Raw genomic sequence first — 27562 nt, 5'->3', positions numbered from 1 at the left:
TCGGTTGAATTTTATTCGAATGATTGAAAACAGCGATAGTTGTACCAATGAATTAAAAGACATTTAGATAATTGAGATTCAGTTTCTACTGATAAATGAAAATAATTGTTTCGACAATATGCTTTAATATTAATTAAAAATTACTTGAGTATAAGAATATTACACGCAATTATAACTTTAGATATCAGCTTGTTAATAATATTATAGATTTTATCGTTTTGTTTAGCTAAATATCCCGAAATTGCGGTTTCTGATGGCGGTAGACGAAAGTTTCCATTGAATTTGCTCGCATTTTCGATGATGTAGTTTCCGCCATGCGTGTCCCGATGATGCAGCCGAAAATTTTGTTCGGGGTGTACACAGCTCGTGGCAGGGCATAAAGTAATTCCGTGATCACGTTTATGGGAACACGGAGGCGCCGAAGTCAGAGGTCAATCGACTTCCACCGGGATGACCTCCCGGAGAAACAACGCGTCCCCCTGTGCCTCTGCGCATCGCCACGTGAGTACGGTGAACCCTTTCCCCATGCGTCCGACGCGTGCATACCATCGCATGGTCCTGTGCGCATATTCCCTGGTAAACACACACATCACGCGCGTAAACGTGTGGACTGTCGTATCGATGCGCGGTTTGCGGTTTTCATGCAAGGGAAGCTCGGTGAGAATACAAGGACGACCGAAAAACTACCGTGTGTGAAACACTGCTATCCGTGCAATTTTTTACAATTGTATTATATAATAACATAATAAAAATGTTCTATATAAAAAGAAATAGCATTACTCTATTATCACTTTAATTGAAAGTTATTGTATTGCAGATATTATCTAAAAAACCTATATTCTTTTGCATAAAATAACGTATAAAAATTTCTCATAAAAGATATATTAACAAAATATAAAAATAATGAAAATAGTGAATTATCTTCATATTATAATTTTGAAGAATTTGAGAATGTTAAAAGTGTGTTTAACAAAACGTTAAATATTAAATAAGAATGTACAAGAATATAATGATTAAAAATTAATCAAAATACAAAAAACATATAAAAACTAAATTTGAAAGTTTATCTCACAATACATATACGTCATTGAAAAGTAGAAAAATGAAAATAATACAATCCCATTGCGATAGAAATACGACTCATAAGATTGCAGAAGCCGGTCAGTTAGTGCTCATGAAAATATATGGAAATATTCGAGTTATACTGAAATATGCGATATGTCTTTGACCGAGCTTTCAAACGGTACTCTTAACATTAAGCGCGTATTTACAGTCTAGGTTTCTAATTGGATTTTGTAAATACGATCTATGTATGCTTGCAAATGGCTAAATGAATATTTATTCTTATTGTTATGACTATGACTATCACATCTGTGAATCAAATTATATCTTGAAAGCCAATTCAAACGATTTAAAAATCTATAACAAGTTTTCGAAATAATTGCATCATTAGATCGGCTTAATCAAGAAACGATAATAGATCAATAAAATACGATAAAATAATACAATGTGTTGAATTAATGAAAGAAACAATAAAATATTATAAAACCACAGATTTTCTGACAATTATTGCGTGATCATATAAGTGACTTTGTAATTATTTTTTCATTGGATTAATATTCTTTCTTTATATTTATATGTTTATTACCTAATATTACAACTACAATATTATATTAGAATAATTTTTTACGATATGCTTTTAGTTGATTCCTTTCAAGTAAAGATAGATACAGATATATTTTGTAATTTCACTGACAATGAGTTTATATTGATATTTAAATATATGGTAATAAGTCTTACGCTCTTATTTGTGATAAGTAAAACGTGACATTTGACATAAAGTGTTTTCTTGCTGTATACGGGAAGTTGATCTCTCTCTCCCTTTTCCGAAATTATACTGATTTCAATCTTTGCTCTCAGAAACAGCAATGAAGATATTTGTAAGGAAGTAAAAAGCTGTCGAGATGAAATCAGAAAGACAAATGAAGTCTCTTTGTATATTCAGAAAGCGGAAGAAATTCAGCTATATAGAAACTTGTTTCACGAATGAGAATCGACCCGAAGAGATCTTGACTCGTTTCAACATTTACGATCCTGAATCGTATCGCATCGGATCTAATTAAGAATGGTTGCGTTCACTCGCGAAACTGGTTCCTCCTATGTTTATCACATCAACGAGCTTCCTTCAAGTCTATTAGAAAGCATTCATAGAATTATTTCTCTCAATTCTATGCCATACCTGTTCTCAGAAAGAATTATTTTGCAAATAATGTGACAGATGCGAGTACCAAACAAATTATATTATTTCACAAAACGAAGAAAGTGAATTCTCGGGAGATCCGCGCTTCAGAAGCGCGTAGTAGCACAATTGATAGGCTCATAAAAAATAAAACTATTACGAAAGCAATCGTACGAAGTCGTCAAGATAGGCTCGCGGCCTCACAGGTATGATCCGATCAATCCGCGTGATGATCAAATGTGCGTGCACGCGCGTTCGCGTAAGGCAGATATATTTAATAAGAGACCGAATAGAGTGCGGTAAGGAGAGGAGAATCGAGAAGAACCTGATATGGTAATGGTAAAATATGAAGAGTACGAGAAAGGGTTGCCGCGAGAGTTCGTAGATGGTATCGAGTATAGAGAAGGGAATATAAGAACCAATGGAAAAAAAACGGACGGAAGAGAAGAAAAAGGAGAGACGAAGAAGGACAAGAGGGAAGGAACAAGGTATTGGCGCGCGGCGGCTTTACGAGCAACTCGATGATTCTTCGCGGTGCGGTCTCGAGGGGGCTCGCTGGGGTTCGCGTCGGGGCCCTACTTTCATCGCGCCGCAAGAGCAAATGCAAACATGGTCGCTTTCTACGGGGTGTGGTCCCCTTTCTATGGAGATCGTCTCCCTGCCACGTCTCTGTCGCATCATCGACCGAGACCCTATTGTTTTCGAGCGAGAACACCGCGCATCTGTCTTTGTCAACTGAGCCCCAGTAAATTCGAGAATAAATTCAATTCGGCTAACATGTAAATTAAAAAGATAGGGAGAATAGAATTTAATTAGTCGAACATGCCCTATAAATAGAAATATAATTTAATTCGTAAATGTCTTGGAAAATAGAGATTTTAATAGAAAAATATAGATTATCACTAGAAATAACTCTTAAATTGGATAAAAAGTAAAAAAAAATATTACAATTTTTTATTATATTTTGCGATTAAATTTCGAAAATGTGTTATTTAAACGATTTAGAACAGAAGATGGCAAATATCAAACTTTCAGCTTTCAGCAAGATGCAGCAATATAAAATTTGGTAAATATGACGATATCAATATTGCGATTCAGTAGATCTTTTAAATTAATTCAGATTTATATTCAGCGCGCAGTGGCGAGCCGCGCCCGATTCCGGCTGCTTCCAGTGGCAGCATCCAGCTCAGTTTACACCGCGTGGGTGTGGATTTATCGTTCCACCGGAGACGCAGACAAAAGGGACCACAGCCTCTCTCTATCATCTGGATAAATAAAAGGTGCCCACGAGGAAGATATCTCGCAGAGGTTCATCTCGCACCATATAAAGTTCAATGGACTATTCTACTTTATGATTACGTGGAAGTTTAATATTACTTCTCAACGTGATTTTGAACTAAAATTAAATTCATATTTTTCCTAAACTATTTTCCTATCTATGATATTAAACGCGTAATTTCATACAAAAAGACGTTTACCTTTGTCAGAACTCTAAGCTAATTGTAAGACTATTTTTCATTCTTGTTTAAAAAAAAGCAAAATTACAGTGCACATATTCTTGTCATATCAAATAATATGGATACAAAAACGGTACAGACATTAGACATTATACAGTTACACACATCGCTGTTGCCAGTGTGTATTATAATAATGATTATTCAATGAAGTATTAATTTCATTTACATCTAATATTTAATATTTGATGCTACATTTTACATCTGACACGAATACGTTATTGTATTTCATATTAATGAAGTTTATATTTCATGAAAGGACGTAATACATTATTCGCCCTGATTTCGGGCCAATTCCCCGGAGATTCGTGACGTGTCTCGCGACATATCGAGACCTCAATGAGCGAAAAACAAAATCGAAAGGGGTTCCACGGGACGCATCTGTGCGATTTGATCGAATCGTGGGAACGTAACGATGTCCACAAAACTCGTACGTTACTACGCCGAATGCCAGACTGATAATATATTTTGCTAGCTTGTTACGTCTGTTCATATTTCATATGCATGCAATATAATAGCGTATAAATTTTCGCGCGGTAATTTCTGTGCAACCAACGATTCGCAATAGTTTCGTATATGGAAGATATAAAACGTGCAAACTGATGTAACACGTGTTCTTCGAGATTTCTAACTCTTATGCAAATAGATTGGTCTTTATCTCAACAAGAAAGCACTTACGGGCAGTACGAGTATTAAATAAAATCGTTACTTTACTTGATTATCGCATGTATTAAGTGAATGCTGCATTCTCTCACATCGTAAGTTTTTACGATTTTAAATTCGGAGGGCCAGATAGAGACAAGAGCTCCAACTCGGAGTCACGTCTCGTCTAGAGTGGCGGCTCGGACTCATTTATCGTATCCTCTTCCAACCCTTCCCAGAGCTTATGAGAATGGAACGCTAGCGGTATACTTATATCCCTGTAGCTACAACCAGCCATGGACAACAACGACCGGTATCTGTCACTGTCGCGAGGAATTGTGAGCCGAGCACATCCAGTCCGAGATCGGTGTCTCCACGTCGCTCGGAAGCTTTTGTCTCTTTTTTCATGTTTGGACGACTAATTTGTTTCGACATCAGCGGGGGTTGAAACAAGCGAGAGACAGTGTTAATAATTTTTAAGATAACCAAATTGGAATTCAAGTTGAAAAAATGCGTAAAAACAAGTAATTATTTGACCTATCCAAGCATCCTATATATAACCAAATATGTATATTAATTTATTAAAAAACGTTGCAATTCAATATAATTTAAATATTTATGAGTTTCGAGCAAATTCACACAAAAAATAATTATAAAATTATTAATTTTAAAATTTGATGGGTTAATATACTTATTTAACTTTCAATTAATTTCATCAAATAATGCAATTATCGGGACCAAGATAGAATATAAGTTGTCAAGATTTAGGATAACCTTCTTTTAATCCGTATAATAACAGAAAGTAAGCTGCAATGAGGAAATAATTTGCTACATTTTTCGCTTTTCTCGCAGAATAAAACTTTTTATATAAAATTATGTAATTAGAGCGATAATCTTTGTCGTAAAAAGAAATAAAAAAAGGAATAAAAAAGAAATGGAAAAGGAATGGAAAGTAATAGAAAAGATTTTGCAAAGCGATTCTCTACAGTTCGTCTATGATGGAAAAAGCCAACAACAATATCACTTGCTGCCACTTTACGCCACCTTACCAGCTATTTGCGCGCGAACTCCTACGTATCTGAGTCACTTACAGAGTCAAGTTGAAGATCCGGAAGAACGAGCTAGAGAATGTAGTGACGACACGTTGGACTGCACAGTGAAATAGATCCAGACCGGACAATGCGCGAGAACGAAGGCATACGAGACATACATCGTGAGGACACTTGTTGGATGTTGTCGTACGCGCCCGCTTTGTTATTACTCGATTGTTCGCGGTTATTAATTATGCAACATCGCGCAGAGAGAGAGAACGGTTTTTGTAGCGGATTTTAGAAGAGAACACGGAGAAATATATTGAAGAAGACACAACGAAGAAGGTATTAATAACACTCACAAAGCGGCAAAACGTGTCGAGAGAAACGCGGTCGCTCTGAATAGCCTAGTCTACGCGAGGAGAATTAAAGAGATTTAATTAAGTGTTGAGTTCCACTCGACTAATAGAGAACGATGTAACCGAGAAGTCAATAATATTCCTTCTCTTTCTCCCTTCCTCTTTCCGCGTCACGAGTCGCGCGGCTGTGTGGATTCAATCGCTTCTAAATGTTTCTACGAACGATAGCGATGCTACACTAGGTGTGGGTGGCGAGAGAGGTACGCATACCTCGGCGTTAAAATTCGTGTACCGTTGCGCGAATGGTAAGATGCAAGACGACACGTGGGAACGAGGCGCGAGTTATCGCGCATCGATGTAATAATTATCAGCAGATCGATCGCGACGCGTGACGGAAAACTCCGGTCAATTATTCGCTCGTTTCCGGGTACCGTAGGTTAGGCGAAGTACCGCTTTCGTATTCGGCGAGTATATAAGAAAGAGAGATTGTGATGTACGTGTACACATACACAATGCATACCCTACGTTTCGGTTAAATGGGCAAGAAAATGTTAGAATTTATTGGCGAACGTTACGGAGAATTCGATTGGCAAACATCATATGCATTCCGACACTTTTAATTGCAAATATTAATACTATTTTAAAGATCAAAAAGTAAAATAATTAAGATGTGATTAAAATAAAAGAATCAGTTTAATGCGATTTATTACAATTTTTCCACGAAACAAGAAAGTTACTTAGAATTTCAACATTTCTGATAATAAAATTTATTAAATATTTTCTATTTGTAAAATTGACTTTAAAAAATTTATTCCAAAAGTGATGTACCTACTTGTAAAATATATTATCTACAATATCTACATGTATAAACATGTATAACAAATAATCACATTAAAATATGTTTAAAGAGATCTTGGGATCTTTAAATGCACATATAATTATAAAATAAAATCGAAACAAATATCTTCCCTTGATCTTGATTCTTCTTCTATTTTTCTTTCTATTTTCTCTTCGACAGATTTTTTATCCGTACAAATCCATACGTAACAATTCGCCATAGAAAGGAGAAAACAAGAATTGCGAAACAAATGCACATTTTATTTCGCAAATTCTGTCTTCTCCGGCTCTTCGTCGTTCCTCCGATCGTCGTGCTACGCACTTTATGCCCGCGCAATAGCATAAATCAGCCCGAGAACGGATATAACTATCCACCTCGCTCTTCCTCAATGCATTCCAATGTGTTGTCCATCCACGCATACAGACAATATTCTACGTTTACATGCAGACTATGTAAACTATCTTACGTATAGTCTATGTAGACGATAACCAGTGACCAATGACAACTTTACTTTTTTTTTGCAAAAAATAAAATAAATGATTTTTTTCCGTAGAATACATTTTTTCACACACACATATGCGTATATGTCGCAGCCAATACAAGAAAATTCTATATAAATACCATGTAAGAAGATATTTGCGAAAACCATGCGAACATGCAGTAGATACATGATTATAATCCTGAGTTATCGCATTTTCTATGTTGATATGTTTATAAATGCGCGAACTATTAATTTACAAAAATTACGTGGAGCAAGACAAAAGAGTAAATATACCCGATCGATTCTCAATCTTCGACATCGATCAGGGTAAAATGGATTGGAGCGATTCAATCGGACGCAGGCAAAACTTGCTTTATTTCAATTAAGCAGCCTGTATTAATAAAATAGCTCTGTTACAATTACTACGAGAAACGAGATGGTAGCCAGTTGGTAAAAATAAAATACTCTCTTTTGATTGATTAGAGAAGCTCGTATGTATAAGATATATTTTTTATAGGATCTGAACTTGAGTAAACTTTTGATATCAAAATCATCAACCCAAGTTTATTAGATATTTTTTTATCCTCATAGAATTATTTTACAATTATGACAAAAGATATTATATCGTAGTAAATTAATAAAAATAGAATTTTAACAATTTAAGGGTTTGTGCTTGTTATACCTATTAATACATAATTATTTTAACAATATCAAATTTCTAATTTCTTTCACGGAAAATTAATCTGTTATAATAAAATAATTAGATTTTGCATTAGACATCTCGCCACAAATGATCGTTTCTCAACAAAAAAACTAGTGTTAATACCATATTAATAATTTGCAAATCATTACTAATAAAACGGATAATAAACTAAAAACATCGCAGAATGTAAAATGCAGAAAATAATATTCGGAAACAGTCCCTACGGCAGACGACAAGAAATGGATCAACAAATTAATCGGTGTGAGAGCATTGACGGAAGCACGCATCGTCTCTCACGAGACTATTCAATTCTCTAGCGGTGCCGACAAAGTACAACTTCAACAATAAATTCGAGTTTCTTGCCGGTCGTCGCGGTACGCGGCGAGGATAAAACCGACGATTTAATTCCTCCGCAAGAACTTCACCGAGCCAGTACAATCGTCGCGGTCGATCAATCGACAAGACTTCTTCGCTCTCTTTCTCCCATTTTGACTCGTTCGCTCCGTATCATCGTATGTGGTTACGTGTATATGTGTGTGCATTATGTGTGCAATGATCGAATCAGAACGAGAAAGAACGGAGGAAAACGGCAGACCGGCGAGATAGTTCGGTCCGGCTCTAGAAAAGCGAGCGTTGCAGTGTTGCAAGCAGATCGAGAGAGCCAAGTCATCTCTCTCCTTTTCTATTCCCCGCCCACTCTCCTATCTCCCTTTCTTCACTCGGATCGTCTTTCCCTCCTCTTTCGACTGATTAATCTACGGGCGCGCGGTTAATCGTTTAACCGGCGTTCGATAGAGCAGTTCCTAATTAGCGGAATGGAATGGAAGAGGCGTGATCGGATCGCTCGACCAGGGAAATCCTTTGCTAGGCAGGACCGTCCTTAGGAAGGAGACGCTGGTCGCGTAATTAGATAGAAAGGGCTGGAGTAGAGTAACCAAGTTAGAGCTAAAAGGAACAAAAGAAGAGGGCGGCATAGATGGCTCGTGCTCAGCACGAAGAAAAGCCAGGCGAGGATAAGAGTTAGGAGAGCGGGTTGCTGCAAATTGAACCATTATGACTACCTAAGCAACCAAATCGACTCGAACTTGTACCGAGAATCCTGCCGAGGATAGTTACGAACCCTCAACCCTGTGAAGAGCTCTTTTTCGCACTAAAAGCGAGCAAAAACGCATAACTAGAGCGAGCCGAGAGCCGATGCGTCAGCTGCAAAGAAATCGACAACGAATGAAGAGAGAGAGAGAACGCCAAACCAGAGAGAAAATATGAGTAATATGACAGAAAGCGCGCGTAAGCATGCTGCTGCAAATTGAACCATTACAACTAACGATGCGAGCAAATCATTTCGAACGCGCTGGAGCATTTATCCTAGCAATACTATTTCGCGTAAAAGTAAAAGTCACGAGAATAAGTGCACCTACACAATGTTTAGGTAAAATTTATTTAAAGATACAATTTAAAGAACCAATCTGAATAAGTATTCCTCATCCTGGAAAGAGAACCGATGAAATTGCATAATATATCAAGCAATACATTTTTCTAATATCTGAATAATACACTGTATGCCTGAGAAATAAAAAATAATTGATTATAAATCTTCGAGTAAATCTTATATTTTTTATATAACCAAAAATATAACAGCAATGCAAATATTAGAAGCCCTAGCCACCCATATCAATAATATCAATATTAATACTGCGATTATCGAAGAATATCTACTAGATATGCCGTGTGTGACTGATTGACAGTTAGGACGAGAATCGACATGTTGGAGGGGATGCGAAGAAAATGAAGAAAGTAAAATCTTTCGACGGTAACATACCGGAACGAAACTGAAAAAAGATTTTTCAACTGAGGAAGCTTAGCGATTTCTCGCAACAGGCGAGAAAATCCATAATAGTTATGGTCTCATCCTGACGACGACCATCAGGAATGATCCGTATGATCCCCGAGCGCCACGAGTTTTCCCGCGTTAATGATCGCCGACACTTGCCCGGGGCACGCCTTCTTCGAGTTTCGATCCTCGCGACTTATTGGAGTGTCACGGAGCAGGATGAGGAAGAACGCGGAGCAATGCGTTTTACAGGAGCGTGCGGAAGGCGTCGCCCTGAGCGAAGAAGACGATAATGACGGCCGGCCCCGGTCTTCAGTCTCGTTCGAAGTGAAACGACCGAGAAGAAGACCGGGAAGAGGATGATCGAAATAAAAGCCTCGGTGCGTGTAGTTATGTGCCGGTTTCTTCCGGTTGTGGCCTTGGATAAAGGCTTCTTAAACGGACGCCTACCGAAACAAGTGGAAAACATGGGAACGTAACTCTCTCTCTTTTTACCCTAATATAATATCGTAAAATATACTTCAATATACGCAACAATGCACGTAAACGAAGTTATGTAAAATATATCTGCAACATCTAATTTGTTACTACTCTTCGTTTCATTCGTCAAAAATATCTAAGAACTTATGAGTACGCGATAAAACGAGATTCGATTAAAATATAGTGAGCAAATATAGTGAGATTTTAATACGTATAATGGCAATGTCCTTAAATGACGTGATTCTCGTTGCTCTAATTTTCAATTGTAAAGAAGTTATTTTTATGCAGAATCAAAAACGTCGACTCGCGTGAACAAATCAAAATCGCGTATTAGGAAAGGCAAAATACAGATATATGCGATTAAAATAAAGTGATGTACGCAAAGAAAAATATCAGTATACAATTTGAATGAAAAATTCAAACTGCTAACGATTAAAAAAATAAGATTACACATTACATTTTACAATGTTGCACGCGTAGGATCAAATAGTACCAGAAAGCACGTAACAGTCAATAATGAAGAGCCACCTGCGAAAAGGTATAGGGCTCCGCGTTTCTTTAACGGGAAAAGACGCGCCGCGCCGGCAAGGTGGGCGAAGAAGGAGAGGGCGACGGGGAACGAAGAAGCGGACGCGCCGCCGTAGAAGGTGGGGTCGCCATGGTTGTGGTCCGCCTGGGAAAAAGAGGACCACGCATTGTAACCCAGGGAGCGAGGAGGCCACGCTAGGCTGACCCTAGGCTTTACATTAACCATCCACCGTGTATACACACGCACGTAAATGGCCGTATCGGCCACCCCCGGCCCCGGGCCCAAGTTTGTACCTGTTGCACCGAGTAATCATTGCCCTGCGGGAGCAGCTCCCTTTTGTCCTCCTCTTCCCGGTCTCTCCTCCGCCTCCTCGGCGCGGCGCTTTCCTGGGGATAAGATTGCGCTACTCGCGACAGGCGCGAAGGATCCTCTTATGCTCGCGGTAAACAGAGTGGAACGCGCGAGAACATCCCCGAAAAGACCCTTTCCAAATCTCGCAACGAATTATCGGAACACATCGCAATTAGACCGGCAAAGACTTTTGTTCCCGAAAATGTCGCACAGCGACGAACCTTCGCGCTCGCGAGAACAAACCTTGGCCCGGTTGGCCGTGAGAAAAGTCTTCGGAAACGGTTTTCGCGGACACCGCGGGATTTGAAGTGACTCGATATAACAGAGGAGAGAACGAAAGTTATTCATTACGTGCGTCCGGAAGCGAGCGACGGAAGAGGAGGGGAGAAGATAAATCCGAGGAGTTACCATGTATACTTCCACGTAACTGTAACTGATCATAGGATCGCGATATTCTGAAGAGACGGTGGAAATCTCCGAGGCGCGTAGATTCCACTGTCATTCCTGTTACCTTGTACGAGGTAATTCTGACGCGGAGGAGAACGAGGTTGGAAAAAAAAGGAGAAAAAGAACGAGATACGCGAGAGGAGATCGTACGTGTTGATATACGAAAAAGTTTCATCTTTCGCGGGATTGGGGGGGTTAGTTATACGTAGCGCGGTGCGAGATGCCACGGCGCGATAGGGGGTAAAAAAGTTTGCGCCGGTACTCACCTTCGGGGCAGATGCACTCGTAGTCATGTTCGCCGAGCTGATGGCACGAGCCTCCGTTTTCACACGGTGACGGATCGCAGGGGATGTAGTCGCTCTCGCAGTTTTGCCCGGTGTACCCGCTCGAGCACATGCATCTGCAAAGCGAAAGCACACATTTTAAGAGAACGCGCAGAAAGGGGAGTTTTAACGAGGCATAAATTCGAGTTGTTGAAGCGAATAATTTCTTTTTGACAAGTAATCGATCTCTCTTATCAATCTTAACGATACAAATTGGATGCGCGGGTATCGAGTCTCCGCGAGAAATGTCAGGTAAAACGATCCAACAATTGAAAACGCGAAACAATTCCGTCGATATCGCGTCGATGTCGAATACCGCGGCCGCGACAAGAACGTAACACCGATAATCATACCGTAATCCGATGCGGTCAGTAATTGCAATACCGTTCGAAGGAGATAGTACAAGCGCGATTGCAACAATTACGGGAATCTATTGAATGGCACATAAATATCTTTGGTAAATGAGTTGGTAAAAATCGTCAAAGGTCAAATGTCGAAAGAATTTCACTTTTGTGTAAGAAAGTTCATACACATATATTACATATGTCGAATCACGTGATAATCACTTTTGTTGTAAAAGTCACTATTCGCTTCTAAGAAAATGTTTCCACAAGTTAGAATAATCGTCGTTCCAACATGACACTTGTAATAAAATATATCTTAAAATAATGATTAAGATATACATGTGTTTTTGCAATATATTTCACGTGGTACTTAATTCAACTTAATTAAGTTATAATTTCATAATTAACATTTTTCGAATCGCGAATATTCATCTCTACATCATTTCTCCTAGCTATAAATGTTTGCAATTCGTTCACGTCTCATTCTTCGTCTCTAAAAGCTCGCTTTAGAATAACGATACTCCTACACCGATCCCACATTCGTCAATGATACATCCATAACGGTGGATCCAATTTTATTTCATTTTGCGACGGCGATTAGCGCGAGATTTCGTAGCGCGAACGTACCTCGAACTCGCGACGAGCAGCAGGAGCAGAAACACGCGGGTGAGATTCATTTTTGCTCGCAATCGATGCCCACGAACGGTCGCAACGATAAAACGTAATCCTCATATTTCGACGAGGAGCCTGGGCCGCGAATGTTCACTCCATTCTCGAAGAGCAAAGATCACGCTCGGTGTACCCTGCACCCTCCTGTTCTTCGGTTTCACAAAAAAAAAAGACGTATCACATCCGTACATACAACACCTTGGCACTATATCCTTCACTTTGATAATTACGATATAACCTTTCACGGTTCACTATCGCACTGCCCGCGGGGGCCACACGCGCGAGCGTAATCCAACTCGGTGATCACAACGTAAACAAGACCAACGAAGAAGAAACAATCCCACGGTATACTCGACGACACCGCTGTAGTAATAAACGAAATAATCCAACTGGGCGGTGGCCCGATGTCGACGATATCACAAGAATTCGCTGTGCGCGACAATTCGAATAAATTAATAACGCGTATATCGTGTCACTTCCTCGAATCGGCGAATCGGTATTCTCTTTATTTGAATCCAACGGAATCGCGCGCCGACTCGCGCGGTGCGGCGCGTCCCGGGGTGACAAAAATTCCCGAGCGTATTCACCGCAGCGTTCTCGGAGCGCGGCTTTCCCTTCGTTCGCGGCACGACGCCAGCGAGCCGTCCGGCGTTCTCCTTTTCATCGTTCCCGCGCTACCTCGCGTCGCATCCGGCACGCATCTTCTTCGCCCGGAGCTCAAAAAAAAAATCCCTTCGCTCTCCGTATTCCGCTTTGACAGCACTAGGACACCCGGCGAGAGACACAGGCGGCTTCTCCCCCGCTTCCCCGTACGCGTAGGTATCCCGCCCTTTTGGCTTTCGGCTCTTCGCAGCGCGCGTCGCGAGTCGCCACCTGTCAGCACGCGATCACCACGCGACTCACGTTCCTCTCACGATTGCTCCAGCCTCCGTTTTCCTTTTCCAGCTTCCGCCAAACACTGACGTTAGAGATGAAGAGATGCCGATCCGCTTTACAATTTATATCTCACACTGTGTGTAACAAGAAAGTCGGAGCATTGCCGGAGTCGATCACGCCGTTGACGGAGTCAAATCGCGAAACCTTCACGTAGCCTTCGCGTAGCACCGGAAAGTTCGCGTATCCAGCTTAAATTTGTGAAAACTCGGGTCAAATTCTCGCTTCTCGTCGCTCCGAATTCTTCCGTCTCGAAGAAGTTTCACACACTTGTTGCTCGCCGGGTTCAACGGTCGGAAGAACGGAGAGGCAAGAACGCGTGCGCGCGCGCCCGCACAGTGTCCGGGATCGATTTCTCACGTAACTGTCAATTCGCATCGACGATCACTTCACTCGATTTACCGCGAATAAACCTATATCTCGCGCCCCAGCACGCGAAATCAAAACGGGGGGACGCGCGCGCGAAACGTGCGTCGTCCTCGAACGGCTGGCGACTGACTAATCTTACCTTTCGCGGCGCACCGCTCAGATGGCAGCAGCGTCGCATTTCGCACGACCGACCCCTCCGCGCGTTCGCGGTCGCCGCCCCACCCCTTCGTCCCTTCGCCCCTTCGCCCCGTCGCGTCGCTCGGTCCGCGGTCGGTCGGTGGTCGCACGCGCTTTCTCTTTCTCTTCGCCGCCGTTTCGCGTCCGATCTGCGCTCTCCTCTCTTCTCCTCTTCTCTCCTACTCGCGCTTACTTACCGCCAGCCGTCGGCTCCCTTCGCCCTCGGCTCGCCGGTTTCGCGACGCTATCGTCTCGCTGCTCTGGGGCAGTGTCTTTTGCGCAAGAATGTCTTTCTCTTTCTTTCTCTCTCTCTCTCTCCCTTATCCTGCCACCTGAGAAGTCAATCAACTACCACCGACTTCGGTTAATGTAATTTAATGCGTATTTTTTTATCCGCGAAAGTCAGTAAAAAGCACAAGAGATTTAATATCGACGGGATTTATAATAAAGAATTGAACTTTCAAATAAATGTAGACAAATTAAATAATCAGGTACTGATTTTATAGCTTGCGTATATCTGTGTGGATCAACTTTTATTGTTCAATTCATATTAGTAGATCAATTAGACAAGATTTTTTAATGGACGAATTATAAAAATATGATAAAATTAAGCAAGAATGTCAAATTGAATTCTCGCAAGTGTTTACTACACTTTTTTAAGCATGAGAACGTGCAAATTTGAAATATCGCATTCTTCAAATGTACCTATGTTGTCGATCAACTACACCGACTCCGGTAATATAAACTGAGACTATTCTTCAATGTGTCTTTTTTTTTATCCACAAAAGTCAGTAAAAAGCATAAAAGATTTAATATCGAAGTGATTTAATAAAGAATTAAATTAAACTTTTAAATATAACTGTAGACAAATTAAATGATTAGACGCTGGTTTTTATAGCGTTGCGTACCTAAGTAACTTTATTGATCAACTTTATTTCTCGTTCAATTCATATTCGTAGTCGTATAGATTAATTAGACAGGATTTATTAATAGACGAATTATGAAAACGTAAAATTAAGTAAAAATATAAAATCGAATTCTCGCATGCAAATGTTCATTACGCTTTTTTAGGTACAAGACAAGAATGCGTAGATTTAAAATATTGAATTTTTCAAGTGTGTAAATTTGTCGAGCAGGACCAACTCTCTTATCCACGATCGGACCACTTTACCCGAGTCAACGGGTGCGTTAATCGTTATTTTCGTGCCTGAAACACGGTCCATCGCTCCGTTTACACGGCGGCAACACGTAAATCCGCAAAATGACGGGCGGGTCCCGGGTCCAGTGCATATTTGAGGAGGACCGAGTCACGTCGAGAGCAAAAACAGTGACTTAGGTTTGACACAGAAATGCGTTTACGGAGTGCACCTGCACTCTCCGAAAATTTCAAAGTGACATCAATGCGTAACATGAAAGTTCGAAATAAAAACTCGTCCTCGATGACTAGATTTACGAAAAAACTTAATTTTTGCTAACAAATTTTTAAAACAAGAAAACAAGATCTTTTTAAATACGTAAGTATCCGCGTTGTTTACACGATACACGCGAATAATAAGACATTTTTATATTTTAGAGAATTAATATTTTATATATAATTTTATTATACAATACATTATATATATATATATATATATATATATATATATATATATATATATATTCAAATTCGATTTGACTCTACATTTTATATTATATTCTATATTATATACTATATAATATATTTAAATGTTCGCTGTATAATCGTATACAAGATGATTATTTGCCCATGCATGATGCCGTTCAAACAACCGTTGTTGTCATCGAAGGCGATCGACTTTAAAGTTTAATTTTCTTGTTTGCCGACATACGGAACACTCCGATTGGAAAGATCTGCGGGCAGAACGATGGAAAGCCGCGAGGCGTGCTTTCGAAAGAGCGAGGGGACGATCCGCATCTTTTCGTTCCCCGCGGAATACTCGACAAACCGATGACAACGACCCTCTCTCTTTCTCTCTTTCTCTCTCTCCCCGATATCCTGCGGGCCCGGATCCCACTTGTACACGTTTTGTAGCAACGGTTCTCCCTCGCCTAATCCATTATTCCGCGTGACCGACCGCAAATGATTTCCGATACATTCGATTTTCGAGAGGCTCGTCGATCGCACGTAGATTATCTCTCCCGCGCGACGCGACGCCGCGCCGGCGGCGCACTCAGGTCCAGCGAGGATATTCGGTTCGTTCCACACTCACATCACGGAAAACGAGATCGCAAGAACGAATAATGCGGGTCGCTGGAGTTGTTTACCCGGGAACACGCTTTATTTCGTCATAATAATTCGAAAGGTAGATCGGAAGATTTCTTCTCCGAGAATCTCTCGACTCTGATTGGCGATAGTATCATTCATTCCCGATAAAAATGTCGAAAGTTAACTGCTCCATTCTATCATACACTAAAAACTTCCACCGTTATAAAGGATTCCGCATAATTACCACACGACGAGCCGAGGTAGGAAATGCTGTTGAATCACGTCGGATTTTTCTTCCGCAATTAATTATTGTCCGGCCACCCTAATTAATTAGTCATTCGATAAGCGTTGAGATCCCCGCGCCAATTAAGACTTCAGCGTCTAGGGCCTAGCCCCGACGCGATGCGCAGCGCGTTTATGTCGGCGCGAGGAACTCGCCGGCTCACGATCGTGCAGGCTTAATGGAGAAGGTAATCGATGGAAGCCGAACGTATCGCCACGATAAAGTCTAATCGACAAGTATAAACATCTCACGTGGCATATAATCAAAATAAAAGTCCGCCGTTGACGGCGCGGTCACGAAGCAACTTAAATAAATTTGCGATAAGTGAAGTGATACGTTCATAGTGATCAGGAAATTCGCGCAGCAATATTTGTAATTTTATGAAACAACTTTATCAACTAATTGGCGCGTGAATACTTCTCCACACGCGTTACTCGCATATGTTTTATTAATGTATAAATATAAAATTATTTTTTCGGAATTTCTCGAAATAATCGTAAAAGGTTTATGGCAACTGATGTATTAGAGTTTTTCAACTGCGTGTTATTTATTGTCTATGCATTGATACATCCTTCACAACCATTGTAAGTAAATTTTATGCTAATATTATTAATGATTAATGTTAATCGTTATTGTTATATAATAATCGTATTGTGTGTTTAATCATATCTTAATACATGTAACCTTTCTTTCTAAAATTAGTATAATTAGATCAGTAATCAATAATTAAAATATTTCGAAGATTATTAGAAGAGATAAAAATTTATAAGTACTTTGACTTTTTTTTAATGTCAATCTACTCCCAGCAATTAACATTCAAAATTTTTATTTACGAGAATTATTGCATCGGCAAAATATCTTGGTCGATCGGTCGATTAGTGAAATATAATATATTGTACAACTAGTGGGAAAAGTGGTCGATTCTGAATGAGTGTGAAGTTGGTCGCACGAGCGAAGCGAGTGCGACCATCACATTCATTTGGGCTCGACCACTCTTCCCACGAGTTGTTCATACTATTTTTCCTAACAAGAGCGTGAAACAGGCCGCTTTTCGCGCTTGTTTTACAATTTCCATTTTTCAACTAGAGAAATGGATCGTTTTGCTCACTCAAAACAAGCGCGAAAAGCGGCCCATTTCACGCTCGCGTTAGGAAAAAGCTATTTCTGGGGCTATTTTATTTCTAAACAAAACTGATAAGAAAACAGTTATTAAGTATACATATGTGCGTGATGAAAATGCATCGATAAATTGACGAGTCATGATAAAGATAACTCGGAAACAAATGGCACAGGAAAAACCACAATTGTCTCATCTTCCTCAACTTTTTTTACTTATAGTATTGTTAGTAGCAATCGGATTCAAATCAATAATTTTTCCGTATGATTTCAAATGTTATCCCTAGTTGTATTTTGCCCTTTCCTTTGAGACATGTTCCTTTATTCGAGACGATTCTCTCCAATCTAGTCTCTACGACATATGCAGCGTGGTCGCTTTTTATACATCAGGGAGGACAGTGCAGCGAATACGATTGGCCGGCGGCATAATTTCACCATTCGCTTCGACGGCCGGTTATTTCGCTCTGTCGCGGTGTAGAAGGAGAGCAATCGCACGCGAAGGAGCACCACGGAGAAACGAAATCGTCTTCCACGAAGGAAGAGGGAAGATGACGTCGGAGGGGACGGAAGAAGACCGATCTACGGCCATTTTTCAAGAGACCGGCCCATAGAAACTATTGCGGCAGCCCGTGCACCGCGACAAAAAGTCGCTTTTTCATGAGGGTCCCTTAATGCGCGCTCTTCTTCGACACTGCGAACGGTGGACGGATGAAGAAAAAAGAGGGGCGGGAGAGGGCCGGGATTAATCGAAAGTCCGTCGACGAAAATCGCCGCGGCCTCGCATGTTTCGTTCACCGAGTCTTCCGTTGCCGGTTGCCGGTGGTCGTCGTCACGACGTTTTGTCATTAGCCGCTGAAAATTGATACGGGTCTGCGTTGTGCGATTTAACTTGCGCCGCCGCCGCCGCCGCCGCCGATTTAATTGACGTCAAATTGAAGCGTGGAGGGAAGATTGGATTCGCGAGAGAGCGACCGTCGAGACGAGCGACGAAAAGGGGGAAGGGCAGAAGGCTGAAGCTCGAGTATATCTTCGCGCGACCGGCTCGTTTCCGATCTTTACGACGCCATCAAATTTTGCGATGAAAAGATCCTCCGACAGAATATTAAGTGCCCTTTGGTTAATAATGTCCTCCCCTTTCTATAGTCACTGATGCGATGTTTGATTACGGCTTCGTATAACAAGGAATTACACTGTCGCGCGGGCAGCTGCTTCCTTGTGCTTTCTTGCGTCCATTATTGACACCTTTCGAGTGATTTAAAGGACTGATAAAATAACGATACGTACAACGCGCACTCCTTTTTCTTTCTTTCTTCCTCTTTACTCTTTACTCTTGTTATATTATATGCCGTTAACATATTTCTCATGTGCAAAAGGCTTTTTCACATGAAAATATTTACACAATAGATATTTAATTCTTAATATTCTAATCCAGCATTGTTGCACGTTAATGCAATAATCAAAGCGAACCAAGTTTAATCCATAGGTACGCAATATATGTATCTCGATGATTTATGTAACGCTTTCGCTTTCTCTATTGTAGAAACGTAAGCGAGCAAAGTTTTGACGGCGTCTATAAACAGATGAATAATTGCGGTTTAGTTTCTGACAGAAATGGTCAGACCTGTTATCGCACGATTCACGATAAATCCTCCTCACGATAAACAAGGTTTTAAACCGTGGTTTTGTTCCGGTTGGAGATTGCACATTATTCGCGGCGAAATATAACAGGAAGTGCGGTTCCCCATTACAGACGTTACATAAATGTTCGTGAATGTCGATGAAAATCACTGGGAAACGACTTGTCTTCGCCGTCGCGGTTACACGAGAAAGAATGCCTTTTCGTTCTCGCGCGAATCCTCGTGATGCGAGCAAACTCGTGCACGAATGAATTCCGTACGAGTTGAATTTAAACCCATACAATCCAGTTGATTGCACCAATAATGGTCGTATTTAATGTGCCACTGCCGCAACGAGCTTTTACGTAAATCGAACATGCAGCCGTCTTTACGGCACGTTTATTATTACGTCTATTATGCATTTATGCGTCTCGCAAAACTTGTTACTTAATTTTACACTCGCTCACAAGAATTTACGATTACCGTTTCGCGTTGTTGTTATCGATGATTACCTTCCGCATTTAATATCTTTCGCGGACAAATTGCCGCAGAATATCACAAGAACTGGTGCGTAAACCAGCAAAGTCGAGACCTCGTCGCGGATCAATGCATCATCCCGCATCATCCGCGACAGCGCGGTCCTCTCTCTCCTCTCTCTTTCGACTTGCCGCGAGAATCCTCAATTTGCGTCGATTAATCGTGTGCTTGAACGACAATTCCGCGTCGAGCGTATTGTATGTCCGGCTGAGTGACGTAAACGGATACATCGCAAGCGTAAGAAGCATAATGCGGATTAACGTGGTTTTAATGGAACGCACACACATCCCGGTCGCTTTCTCGCTCTAATTGCCTGAATTGGTCAAAGTCGATATATTAATCATTATACGTCGACGTCGTATCATTATGGCGACAAAATGAAATTTCGTCTCCGTGCAATTATTCAGTTGTAGCGTGACCAGTTTAAGACATGCGTCACAAAAATTTAACATGTATTTTATTACGATATTATAATTAAATTCTTTTCTCTGAAATTATATCAGGAAGATTATTCTATCTCCAGAAAAGTATTACGTGCACGTTTGTAAAATAAATATCAATAGACACATACAGTGAATAGATAAATTATAGATAGCAAGAGTTACAGTGCAAGAATTGTTTCCCGGCAGAATTGAGATATCTCCACGCTACAATCTCATTCACACGTAATCAAACTCACACGTCTTGATGAGCATGCATTAGCGGCGGAGTATACGCTGCATGACAAGATGCCAAGTGACGGTTCTCTCCAGTCTGTGCGCATATGTATCGCGAGATACTTTTACTTCTTGCGCAAGCGTCTCGCTATTATATCTCACCGCGTCGTTAAGTGCAATTTGCATTTTCCATTGAGGCGACGCGTGCGCGCTTCCGTTTTCACACGATGTGGAAGTCGACATGGATCGTCGATTGGAACAGTCCTCGGCGGACCTTGCGGGCCTCGATCGAATGATTATCGAGCTCACCTACGATATTCAGTTTGCGTTATAAATAGTCGCGACGCGCGATCGACATACCGCCGCGATAATGGGCGCCTTGCCGCAGCAATAATTATCGCCTCGACGATAATCTCACTGCTCGTATGATTGTATGATCAAAAGCTATTATGGTATAATGTTCACACCAATTGCCGATCGAAAGTTACATGCGTTAACAGAGAGGAAAAAATACTTTTTATACGTTTGCATTTTTATATCTTATGAATTAAAGTAAGAAAGAGCTCTTATTATTAAGGAAAAAAATGTGTATTAAGAATAAATAAAATCGTGATCGGTTTGAAATGTTAATAATAAAACATGTTTTCTTTTTTATAGAAAATAAGAAATAATTTCTGTTAAAGATAAAGAAAATACATGAAACTTCGACTTTAAATAAAAAAAAAGTATATTTATAGTGCATCTTGATAATTTCCTCGTCGCCCATGAATAGACATGGGGTAACAAATGATTACAGTTGCGAATATATCATTAGAACTTCAAGGAGGGCGGAAGAATTCGCCCTTGGAAGCTTGATCTCTCTTATTCGATACACTCGACTGATGATGATATTATGGTTAATCATTCGATACGCTTCTACAAAATACGTGGAACTTATCCTCGATTATGACACATATATTAATAAGGCGTAAACCATAGATTACGCGCATTGATTGATCTACATTTTTTTCATAACGCAATTTTCGCGAGGTCGAGAAGAATAATAATTTTCTCGAGTATAATTGCAGTGAGTCTACATCATCGATATACCTATAAGAATAATCTTTATGTTCGAAAATCGGTATAAGGAAGAATCGATAACAATTCTTGCCATCAGTATCGACGACAGATTCCCATAGACGAATATCCTCCATAAATTTGAACTAATTCTTATTAAATTGATTTGAGCAACCATGGCACCCTCCTTAACGGTATGATACCGGTTTAAATCCCTGGCTAAGCGTACGCGGAAACGTTTGTTGACAACTACACTCGAAACGGCCAGTGAGTGATAGATGAGGTTTGCCAAGAATTCTCTTAATTATTCCGAACGCTCGGCTGACTCGCATCTTTGTCGTACCCGACGCATTCTTCTTTCTCCGTGAAACCGCCGAAGATGCATCGCGATTGCTGGAAATGCTATCTCGATAGGATCATCGACCAGATCTACGAGATTCTTTCGGCTTGTCGCAGTATACGCGGCGCGGAGGATGCAAGTAATGCATGCGTTGAATCGCGTGTTCACCGCCGACCATAATCCGTTTCGACGTCGGGACTGGTTGAGACTTCGGACGCAATCGCGGTTACGTTCGAGGCTACGCAAAGTCACGTGACGATCGCTCTTAATCTTAATTCCGATCATCTCATCGCTAAGATCATGAGATATACAATACAACATTGCAGAATCGTCCTTCGCAGAGATAAACTGAAGTATTAAATAACTAATTCGAGACGCGCAAAAAATTTTCGATAATCTGCTGATACTGATCTGAATGATACAAAGACTATATAATTAAAAGTATAATTAAAAATTATGTAAAAATTAAAAATACTTACTATTAAATAGAACCGCATAATCTTACCTCTAATCTCTCTATCAAGTTTATATTTAATCATATGTACTTAAACTCTTAACAATATTCGAGTAAAAATTTCAGTTTATGATTTATTTCGCAAATTTTTCCTTTATATAGAAAAATAGGATCAAATACCTAGCTACTAACATCAACAAAAAGAAATCTATATCAACTGATAGTATTTCAAATGATAATGCGTGAAATATCAACAAGGCGTATTTAAAGTTAAAAAAAAAAGCGATATCAAATACTACCTATTTTATATTTAAGATTATATTTATCTTGGCACACTATTTTGCAAAAACAAAATTTTTAAATCCACATCAAATTTATTCTGTAATAAAATTATATTGTCTTTCTAACGAAGAATTATAATCCAGAATAACAAATTATATAAATTCATAAACATCTTCTCCTCTATATAAAATGTGAAAAACAATAACAAATTATTAACCAAACTATCTAAATTTTAACTTTGCTCAAAAAATCAGAATATATATTCAAATAATTTATTAACAAGATTTATTGATAATTTATTAATAAAATTGTCTCTTTCTTAAATTTATTTCACTAATATACTTTATATTTGGTTAATTAAATAAAAAATGTACATTGATAACATCAATGTTTTATTAATGGCTAAGAGATGTTTATGGTAAACAGATTATAAATTTAAAACTTGCCTCGGGACTCGGGATACATATCCTATGTCCTAAGCCGAGGCGATATTTCGCCGCGCGCATGAACGTTACGCGAATTAATCCGACACGTCCGCTTGCTGCAAGTTTCGATTAAAACGAGTGTCGAGGATGACGCCCGTCACGCTAAATGATATCTCGCGATATGCCCTTCGTGCGAGATACGCACGATTTTTCCGCGACGCCTTGCCGCACGCTATGCGTGCAGGCAACACTGTAAATTTTCCCATTTGCGCAGTTATGTACATCTGTTGAGTTCTTCTTATAAAATTCTTTAATCCGGATCTCCTTTTCTTTCTTAAACACGAATAATCGCTCACTGAACATATAATTTGTATTTTCTACTTTACGTGGTAATAAATAATCCAGAATTTTGTATAACGCAAATTAGCATTTCGCGATTTATAAGGCTTGAATTAAATATTCCTGAAAATGGCACTTTTTACAGAAAAGTTGTAAACGCGATTCAGAGTCACAATCATCCTTGAGAAGAATTCTTTTAAAAATTTGGATTTAATCAATACTAATTCTCTCAATCTCACGTAATGTTTAACGTTATTTCCTTAAAATAACGATGTTGCCACTCAGGGGTGACTTCTTTTTGTTTATTATTTGAAGCTAATATACTGGACGTATAATATATCGCTAGAGAATCATACTATAATTTTTGGATCGCGACAAGGTGGAGTCTCTTATATCTCCGTGAGATGAGAATAATAATATTGTACGAGACACACATCGCGGCCTCCTACTTTGTGCCCTTTCTATGTAGACAAGTCTTCACAGTATCGCGCGGTCTAACGACCCAACCATGAACGACGTGTTACATGGCGAAATCCGAAAATGTCTGTCGTCATCATGCCGGTCACGTAGTTATCGGCCGCTATCAGAGAACCGGGTTCTTTGAATCGCTCGAGATCCTTATTTTTTTCCCCGTGTCACCGTCCGAGTTTCAAGGAAACGACTCCTGCTTCGCAACCGGCTGTACGACCCGGGTGTGACCTCTCGTCTAGGTTTCCATCCCGTGGAAAACAGTCTCGAACAGCTCGCTCCTCACGCGACACATAAAACGCGATTTAGGACGTTCAGAATTACTGGCGGCACGTAGCAACAAAGTGAGCAAGGTTGTAAGAACAAACTTCCTTCATTACTCTTCTTGAAAGTAACAAAGCGTTTTAAACGTGCCTAGATAATTTTGTTAGCAAAAAAAAAAAAAAAAAGACGAATATTCAGGAGATGCAAACGTGACAGCGCGAACAAAGCTTTTAGATTCGATTTATAGTTCTTTAATTAACTATTTTATAGAACAGAGTAACTGTTTCTTAAAAATCAAGTTAACTTAACGGAAATAATTTTTTATAAAGATATAAATCACGTGACAAATGCATGCAAAAATGGAAATAATTATACAGTATTTTTAAACGTAATTGTGTCTGTAACGTAAGACTGAGGCACCACCGCAAAATACTCCTGACGTCTCCCGCGAAAAGGCCAGGTGCGAGCTTAAGCTAGGAGCTCCGAGGAATTTGACCTCTCGGGGTCAATTCGCAACCCGTTGCAGGCCCCAAAATTGCTGCGGAGGCCGCGCTTGATCAAGATCCGCCGTTAATCCATCCTGGGGTTAAGGAACACCACTGGTCTTCGTTTTGCCTCGCCTCCGCTCAATTAAATTCTACTTCAGGGAGATTATTTCATAAATCACATCCTGTCCCGAACACACGCGCAGACGTTCCTCCCCTCTCCCCCAGCCATTTTCTCACCCACTTGTTCTTTCACCACATAACAATTTGCTACTATTATTTGAAGGACGAGACAAAGGCAAGATCATTAGGATGCGTTAACCCTGTACAGATTACTATAGTGAGAATACTCATCGGTTGATATACATATATATTAATTATATCTACGACTTGAGCTAATTTAAAAGAAGAATTTTTATTTTTAGTTTCCTATCCCGTATTATTGATCCAAAATGAGTTCCCACAGAAAATAGAATTACATTCAAAGTAGGCCTGAAAAAATGCATGTCGAAGCAGGAAATAACGTTTCTAAGTATGTAATATCTTTATTTGTTCGCGTCGCGTCACAGAATTCCAGCGCAGGAGTTTAGCTCGTCACGCATGAGAGATAATGAGAGAAGAAATGCGCTGGTTATGCAATTCGCGAAAGAAGCGAAGAGCCAGTCGTCCGTACGGTTCAAAAAAACCCGCACGCTCGCATTCTTGCATACCCATAGAACGATCGATGCCACGGCACGGTTGAGGGAAAATTCTCTGCGTTTTATGGGTATCTCGATCCAACGCAGAGGCTGCGGCAGCGGCAGCGCCCAGATGATGCCCAGATGAGATTCCACGGGCTTGCATGTCGCGGCATTTAATTATTTTCACATCGAAATTTCGCGCTTGTGAAACGACGATCCCTGCCACTTCTCGCTCTTCGCCCTCGCGTCACGGCGGCGGCATTACGGTATCCGGGTACCGATTCTACGTAACAATTTAATAGTATAGTATCTCCAACCGACACCACCTGGCGGTCAGGTATGCCACATCAAAGTCTTTATTAGGCCCGATTGAACGTTACTGCGGCTCCACTTGCTCATACGCTGCCGTGCAATATTGGCGGCGACGGCGGCGGAATGTCCGCTTTTCATCCCATCTTCATATGCGTACATACCAAAGTCCCGCTTGCATTGACATTGATTATTTCTTGTCTACCATCTCGAGAGAGACAGTAGACATATGTATATTTTTAACATTTAATCCTAAAATCCGAGCTTCAACGCTCAAGATTAGACTTATTATTTGTAAATACATCTTTCTAATAGGTTTTTCTTTCCATTTTACCTAGTTTTACTCCTGAAATATATTCATTTTATTTTAAATGCAGAAAATATATTTTTAAAATGCAACTAAATTGCAGCATGATTAAATTGAAATATGTAAATGAGAGTTTTTCTATGTCTTTTTTAACATTTGCAACAAACGAAACATGTAATAAAAATATGTGAAAAAAAAAGAGAAGAAACATATAGCAGATGAAGTATAATAGAACCTCCGATGTGGACGGCAAATTATCCATCTGTCAGCACGTCTCCTATCGTAATTAGCAACACGTCCGTCACGCCGTACCTAATTTCTCCGTTATGAACGGTTCGAAGCAGTACACGCTTATACTAAAACGTCGAATTTATTATCTGTCTTTGAAATGCTCTTCATACATTTATATAAAAAAAGATATATAAAATAAAATCTTATTAATATATTAATAAATTTAAAATTCCAAAAATTTTATTTTTTCGTCGTTACAATTCAATCATCTGATTACCGTCTTGATAAAATATTCTGCTCTGAATTTAATACAAGCGTTACGTCTTTTAATTCTACAAAATGAGTTCGCTGGTCAACGCAGTTGCCATTTATCATTTTGTAACAGTTACTTTTCACTCGCGCAGCTCTGAAAATCAGTGACAGAACGAAGATGAATATATCGAGTTGTGCCAGCTGAAGAACGAGTGTTGTCGATGCACCGACAAAGCTTCTTCTCGCCACTCACGGTAAGCGACTTTAAAGTAGACGGGGAGCGCCTTTATACACACGCACGCTCTCTCTCTCTCTCTCACATACACGCGATGCACCGACGTCGCACCGATATAATTCAATATAATGTAGGGACCAGCGACATTATCTGGTCCGGTGCAGTCAGCTCGGACTCGGGCTTCGATTAATCTCGACTCGATCTCAACGAAGCGCGGATTTATAGTCTCCTCGCACGGCCGGGGCTTTAAGTCCCCCACTTAAACCTGTTTTTTGACGAACTCGTTTCTTTTCCGCGGTGAGTTTTCTTTTCCCTCTCTTTTCTCTCGTCAAATCTCCTCGACCCGAGATTCTATTATACTTTTCTGTCGACCGTCGCTGGTCAAAACTCATGCCACCACGTGTAAATTCCAGGCGGAACCCTCCACTTTTTTCATCTTTTATACCTTTTAATTTTCATATTTCCATCCTCGGTAGCTTCCGAGAAGTTATCTCGTTAACGTCGCCTCATTATCTTTCGCGTTACTAGATTTCTCACGCTTATGTCGTATGTATGCGTAGATGGGTACGTCCATACGAGCTGGATATTCCGATTATCCTCTCCCCTGTACCGACTCTCGAAAAATTGTTCCGCGGGGCGATTGTGTATTAATAAAAACGTTTAACTTTCTCCGATACGATATCTACTTCCTCGATCAGCATCCCCATTCCTCGTCATTGCCATAGGTACATCTCGCGATCGGA

The 27562-nt window shown here is 40.1% G+C and overlaps 1 protein-coding gene across 2 annotated transcripts in view; it reads right to left on the bottom strand.

Moving 5' to 3' along the window:
* Positions 1–27562, bottom strand: part of N (uncharacterized) — a 246908-nt gene that overhangs the window by 120661 nt on the left and 98685 nt on the right. Inside the window, exons 1-2 of one of the 2 annotated variants that reach the window (XM_071772885.1) lie at positions 12740–14220; positions 11712–11845 (exon numbers count right to left, since the gene is read on the bottom strand). In XM_071772885.1, coding sequence (XP_071628986.1) covers positions 11712–11845; positions 12740–12789 — 184 coding nt within the window. In that variant the 5' untranslated portion in view covers positions 12790–14220. Of the gene's footprint in view, positions 1–11711; positions 11846–12739; positions 14221–27562 lie in introns of those variants that run through there. The other variant, XM_071772884.1, reaches the window with a different exon arrangement.

This window comes from Temnothorax longispinosus, chromosome 3 (genome assembly GCF_030848805.1).
Source record: "Temnothorax longispinosus isolate EJ_2023e chromosome 3, Tlon_JGU_v1, whole genome shotgun sequence".
Taxonomy (NCBI): domain Eukaryota; kingdom Metazoa; phylum Arthropoda; class Insecta; order Hymenoptera; family Formicidae; genus Temnothorax; species Temnothorax longispinosus.
Note: the sequence above shows the minus strand (reverse complement) of the source record. Positions and strands in the feature narration are given on the sequence as shown.